The sequence below is a fragment of the Misgurnus anguillicaudatus genome, chromosome 21 (assembly GCF_027580225.2).
Source record: "Misgurnus anguillicaudatus chromosome 21, ASM2758022v2, whole genome shotgun sequence".
In the NCBI taxonomy this organism is placed as follows: domain Eukaryota; kingdom Metazoa; phylum Chordata; class Actinopteri; order Cypriniformes; family Cobitidae; genus Misgurnus; species Misgurnus anguillicaudatus.
The window spans coordinates 40,475,179-40,482,326 of NC_073357.2; the positions used below are offsets into that span (position 1 = coordinate 40,475,179).

General features: G+C 33.4%; 1 protein-coding gene across 1 annotated transcript; it reads left to right on the top strand.

Annotated features, from left to right (window-relative positions):
• Positions 1–2,948: 2,948 nt before the first annotated feature.
• Positions 2,949–7,138, top strand: orc6 (origin recognition complex, subunit 6). Its single transcript, XM_055207628.2, has 7 exons — positions 2,949–3,113; positions 3,194–3,320; positions 3,413–3,576; positions 3,669–3,758; positions 4,535–4,644; positions 6,199–6,324; positions 6,489–7,138. The coding sequence occupies exons 1-7, from the start codon at positions 3,049–3,051 to the stop codon at positions 6,617–6,619; spliced, it is 813 nt and encodes a 270-aa protein (XP_055063603.2). The 5' UTR covers positions 2,949–3,048; the 3' UTR covers positions 6,620–7,138.
• The last annotated feature ends 10 nt before the right edge of the window (positions 7,139–7,148 follow it).

A 7,148-nucleotide genomic window follows, 5' to 3' on the forward strand; every position in this document is an offset into this window, starting at 1 on the left:
ACTCATTTTAGAAGATTTTAAGATTAAATCAACTTATTCCAATATGTAGAGTCAGAAACTTTTCAAAGAAGGCTTTGCATAAATCAACAAATTCAACGTCATGGGTGGTTAAAAAGTCAAAAAGGCATTTTGATCTCATTATAGTGTCAAAATGTTTATAAAAAAACATGACTAAATACCAGGGCTGCATAACGATTATTCGCAACATTGTTTTTTACAAAATAAAGGTTTTTGTTTACATCATATATATATATATATATATATATATATATATATATATATATATATATATATATATATATATATATATATATTTATATATATATTTATATATATATATATGCTGCGTCCGAACTGATTGCACTATAATATATATGCACTATTTTAATTATTTTCTATTTCTCTTGTTTTTATTCTTATTTTTACCTGTTTTATACTTTTATTCCTGTTTTATTCTTTTTCACATATTTAAACAGTTTTTATTAAAATCACATTTATTTTCTTTTAATTGATATTTTAAATTCATGTATCTTTGATTTTTGTTTTCTCATTTCTATGTAAAGCACTTTGAATGACCTTTGTGTATGAAATGTGCTATACAAATAAACTTACCTTGCCTTGCCTATATATATATATAATTATTATATACACAGTGACAATAGACACACACACACACACACGCGTGCGTGCGTGCATGCGTGTGTGTGTGTGTGTGTGTGTGTGTGTGTTGTCACTGTGTATATAATAATTTTATATAGCCTATATAAATACACACACATGCATGTATAATTTTAAGAAAAAAATATTTATATATTAAGTATTTATTAGATTTATATATAATAATTATTATATATAAATACAAAAAATGTATATACATGTAAATATTTCTTAAATATATTTGTATTTTTACATACATAATTATTATACACAGCACACACACGTGTGATGTAAACGAAAACTTTTATTTGGCAAATGTGAATTAGTTACGATAAATCGTTATGCAGTCCTACTTGATGTCAGAAAAGCATGTAGCAAAAGGAACTTTTTTGTCATTCGCTTTAAGAGCAGATAAATGTGGTTGTTGTAAGCAATGAGATTAAATGAAACTCCATGCTTAATAATAAATAAAGGAACCATATAAGAAAACATGACAAGGGGCCAAAACGGAGCCCTGAGGAATTACATTATTCAGGGTAGAAAAAAGTATCAAGACAAACAAAAAAGTTATTCCAAATAAGATTTACACCAATTAAGGCATAATCTTTGATGCCCATACATTGTTCAAGGCGTGAAATAAGCACTAAGGTCCGCAAGCAGAAGTATCACAAAATCTCCAATAAATGTCATGTCAACTACTTTTCTACAGTTAAAATGTAATGTCAGCTAAAAAACTACTGAAACTTAATGTTCATGCAGCACATCTCGAACAACTGGAGGGTTACAAAAAAAATCTGTTGATGTGTTAAATTGTCTGTAAATATAAACGAATGAGTGCATTAGACCTGTAACAATAGCGTCAGTGGTCTGCAGACAGATTTTTGAAGAGAAGTTGACAGATAATGATGACAATAGCACTCCTCCCTTTCCTCTAACGTTTTGTAACCAACAGTTATACTTTACGTAAAATACAATTGAACACTAACTACTAACACAACGTTACTGTTAACGAGAACAGCAATCAAAAGGGAATGACGTCTGCTCTGAGGTGAAATAAATAAATATCTTTTAACTAAACAGTCAGTCAGTGGGTTTTTAAACCACTATTGACTACATGTAACTGACGTTATACATTATATTCTCAATTGATATTTTTTATGTTATGGACATACAATAACAAAGCGCATCTAAAATGACTATAGATAGTTATATGATTAGCATAAAAACACTACCTGTGTAACTGTCAATGAAATAACATAGCTAATGCTAGCTTGTGATTAGCATCACAACTAAGCTACTTTTCCACATAACATGTGGACAGCAATGACAGCCAAACTGAATGACATATTTTCCAAAACGAATATTAAGACGTTTGCATAATAAAACAATGCTAAAAAATAACATTAAAATATTATAGGTAAATGTAGGCCTCCGCATCTTTAATGCTACTGCTAATGGCTAACCTGCACAAACGAAAAACAGCCCATTAAAAGATCTCAGGGCCGCTCTGTGACTATTACGACTAGAAACAACTTAACGGCGCAAATAAAGCATGCAGCACACAATGAATAAGTACGATGTTCTTAAAATCTTACCATGTTTTTCAGGTATGTTAGAGAAAACACTGGATGAACCCCTTTGTTTGTATCCAGTCATGTGACTACAGCTGTTCCTCCTCATGACGAGAACTGCCTCATACAGACCACAAACTCTTGGGGGATCTAGAGTTCTGTAATAATACAATATAACGAAATAATACATTATCATTATTATTATTAAAAAGTATAATGTTAATTTCCGTAATGTTAAGATAATAAATTACCATTACATTATTGTATTTATTTAAGTTTGAGTAAAAAGTGTTAAGTACAACGAGGAATCTCTAAACAACGTTTGGTTTGCAAAGTATATTTTAATATTCAGTTTTGCTTGATCATATGTTGTATTGTTCAAAGCTTTGGAAATAAACAAAAGCATAGCGCAGACCGCTTGGTGTGTGACATCGACGTACCGCGAGAGCGATTCGGAAGCACAGCATTTGAAACGCTCTCGCGGTACTTTGATGTCAATATTAGATCTCTCTGCGCAGATCAGCATGAAGTCAAACGCACATACTTTCCTCATGACATTTAAACATTAAGCAGACGTTTATATCAAAACTATGCGACAAAGATTAGAAAGCAACAAAGAGATTGATCTTAAGGAGGAAATACAAAAATATACAAAAGTAAAAAGTAAAATAGATAAAAACGCCCCTTTAGCTCAACCAATCAAATGGCGAAACGTCAATTCCGGGTTTGACGCGTGTCAGTTTTCGCGCGAAATCAGTCTGTGCACACAGTGGAGAGGATCTTGTGTTGTATGTAGTGTAAAAAGTTAACTGCTTTACAAATGGATAAAGAGCTGTTTCGTAAACTTGCGTCGAAGATTGGAATAACATCTCATAAAATATTAAGGTAATCAGATATAACGAGGAAGTATTTTCAAACTGAATATCTTTGTGTACCAGTTGTTTAAAACAATGCTTTGTCTTCAGCCAAGCAGAGGAGTATATGCGACTGTCCCAAGTTAAATGTGTTGGACTGGGTTCCCTGACAGCCACCAGCAAGGCCATTATTTGTCTCGAGCTGGCAGCGACGTCGTTAAAATATCCTATAGACAAGGTACTTTTTCGTATTTTATTTTTTTGTCATATTATAGGGTAATAATAATTGTAAATGTAAAATTAAACATTCATTCATGTCTTTATGAATAGGAATATGCCATTAAATTATCTGGACTGAATTCAAAGTCTTACCATAGTAATCTGAAAGCTCTGGAGTGCATGCTTGGCCTGCAGTCACATTTGGGTCTCAGAGATCTTGCAGTTCAGTATGGGTGTTTGGATGCAGTTAAAGTGGCCACAAACATCCTTCAACGGTGAGCAGCATTATTTTGCTCTAAAACAGTCATGTTACCTTGAATTAACGCTGAAAAGTATGGTATGATCTAAAGTTATGTATTTCTTTAAGGTATAAAGGCAGTTTGCCTGCTGCACAGCAACAAGACCTTGACTTAGCAAAACCTCTCTTTACTACTGCAGCTCTCTATACAGCATGCAAGTAAGTGTTTTGAAGTTGTTTATTCAGTCTGAAATAGTTGTTTAATAATACATGTTCGTGAATAACCTGATTTTTGATGTTATTCAGCAGATGTTAGTTATTGTGTCAGTAATGTTATTCAGGTTGCAAGATTTCTTCATTATTAGGAAACTCTATTTCAATGTTCATGTATGATTATAGTAATTTATTTCAAGTAGTGTTATGTAAGCTTCGGTACTTTTTAAAATAGTAACATTGCTACCAGTAAAGAAAAAAGTGTAGTTAAGCATTTATGTGTTGATTAAAGGGTAATATTCACACAGATATCTTGTTTTTTTGTAACCTGCTGTTATGATTTGCAGAAATAATTGATTTCTTTATATTACAAGCACATGTCCCCCAACTGTGTGTTACATGAGTTATTGTGCTACATGATGCACAGGGCAGACGTGCATGCATGTGGTCCGTTTGAGATCAATAAACACTTTTTATAAATCAGCCAGTATTCAAGAAATCTGTCTTGGAAAATGTAAATTGGCCATAATGTTTATGTATATGTTGATGGTGCAAAGGTATCATCATTCATTTGATTTTGATTTTCCATAGCCTATATTTTTTCTTTGTCAGTGTAAATTTCTGTGGGACTGTGTTGGACTACTTCTCCGACTTCCAGATGGGTCAAAATGATTTTATGCATGCCAACAAGCCAAAGAAATCTCTAAATTTAAACAGCACCTTGTTTATATTCATTTACTGAAAATGGAAAAATAAATTGGTTCTGTCCTTCCTGTTTGAAGGTGCATGAAAATCAGAACTGACAGGAAATTAGCCTCTTCATCAGGAGCAAAGAAAGGAATCTTTGACCGGTTGTGTGCACAATTCCAGAAACTTGGACAGGAGATCTGTAGTAAGTGTCTTTCAAACAAAAGCTTTTTCGAAAATGACAAATTTCCTAATTAAGAAAAAAAAGGCATTTTGTGTGGGAGGCTTTCATTTTTTACAAAGATGATCTAATTGAAGGTGCACAACTTTAATCTCTTTTCTCATTGAAGAAAAACATGACTTCAAAGAGAGATGTTATTAAGAAACAGACATTTTCATCAGTTACCATGGCTGCAGACAAATCACAATTAGACAATGTATATTTTCTGTGCAGTTGAACATCAAAGACCAGCATATTTTTCGTTCAAGTGGTTATTGAACTTGATATTAAAGAGCCCCTATGAAGTTGCTAAAATTAAAGTTGTTTGGTGTAATGCAATGTGTTTACGTGGTTTATGGTTCAAAAACACATTAATTTCCACATGCCATACATTATTGTTGCTTCTCTATGCCCTGCCTTTCTGAATTGCGTTGATTTGTACAAAGCTCATTGCTCTGAAAAGTGTGTTGTGCTCCGATTGGCCAGCTATCCACAAGCGTGTGATGCTCCTTACCGTATTTTAAAGAACAGCTCTCAAAGCAATACTTATAGAAGTTAATATCGTCTTTACTACCTTATCAATACGAGCCCGAATCTGATCCAGAAAATGCAGATGACCAAGCTGATCGATCAACTTGCGTTGCTTGAGCAGAACGTAGCACTGTAAGGTAAGTATACTAAAACAAAATCATGTCTGCATTTGTGATTGTACAAACAAGCAGCACTATTCTACACTACTTAAAACTTGTGTTTTAGCAGTCACTAGTTTATTATTTAAATATAAAAATAGGCTTTAGGCTGTGAGTCAGAAGCGGGTGGAATTATGATAATGTGCATCGAGGGCACGTTGACCCGTTGCGGAAGTAACCTGTTGTTTTCCTTGTGTAGTCCAAGAAAACAGATTTCAGTTGGAGACAATAACTCGCGTTATCGTAGATGTTGGGATTTGTAACTTTGCAGATTGTTAAGTAAGGAATAACTGACGACAAGCCGTTAAATTACTTGAAAATAATGCACACCCAATGTGGTAATGTGTGTGTTATTACAATGCGGGTGTGCATTATTTTCAATTATACCATGGGCCTGTTAAATACTTCATTCTGATTGGCTTAGAAATGTTCCATGGGTGTTGATTATTTTTCTGTAAACCACATATCTAATGTCTTAAAAATGGGTACCAGAGTAATGTTTGTGGTTGTGGTATAAGCGGAATAATTGACTCCGGTCCTTTTGAATTATTTGAAAATAATGCACACCTGTGGTGTAACCACATTACCACCTTGGGTGTGCATTATTTTCAAATAAATAACTGTCTGTTGCCAATTATTTCTTACAAAATTCAAAGAAGTGGAGTAAGTTATTCCATTTATACCACAAACATTGCTCTGGTGGTTATTTTAAAACATTTGGCAGTCAGGTGTGCGTTTTACAGAAAAATTATCAACACACTTGCACACCAAAAGAAATGTAAAATCATGAAAAAGGTCAATAGGGGCTCTTTAAGTGAACTAATTGACTCATATCTTTCTGTACCCTCAGAGGAAGCTTCCTTTACACAGGAACCAAAGAAAACCGCTCCAAAGAGACAGAAGACTCTCACAGAAATGCTAGAAATGGAGGAAGATGGTGATGATGATGATGCTTGCTCTTCAATAAACAAAAATGGTAAGAAATTAATCTTTTTAAAATGAAGTTATTTACAGTGGATAAATGTCTAAATTACGTCCCACAGTACTAATTTCAGTATGGAATACTGTTAGACTTAATGCCTTAGAAATGAAGCAAGCCTGTTAAACTTGATGTGACATGTTTTTCTGGCGGCTTTCCAGATGGAAATCAAGCAACGTCACCCAAGCAAGTGCGAATTGAGAAGACTGAAAAGGAAGAGGCACAAATTTATGAAGAGTGGAAAAGAAAAATCCTTGAAAATGCACTAAAAGCAAAGGCTGTAGATTCATAAATGTTAAGGTTTTATGTTTGTATTTTATTTAATTATGGTTTTAAATAATGTCAACAGCACCCTACTTGAATTTTTTTAAGAGTTGTGTGCCCCCTTCTGGTTGATGTACAGCTGTTTATAATCATTTTATAAAGATCTTCAGGCATGTTAATAGTTTTAATGCTAGTGAAATGCAGTTGCTGCTTCACATTCCTTCCTCTGATGTATCCCTGTAAAGGGAGTTAATTTATAATTGTGTAACAGAGTGATCTGTGTACATATATGAGTGCATGTGTTTGAATTTGTGTTACATCAGTCATATTTAATCCATTATGATTGAAAGATTATGCCTGGTAAAAGTAAGACTTGATTATTTTATCCGTGATCTGTGATGCTGCTTCGAATTGCTTGAGAGTACTGTGGGGTTTTAATGTATTCATAAGCATCTGGACATTTTTATGCCTTTGTTTCAATCCGGTGTAGCTCTTGCATGTTTACCATTTTATTTGAATGCGATTAAAATGTATCTTGAGACAGTAAGATTTTTCTG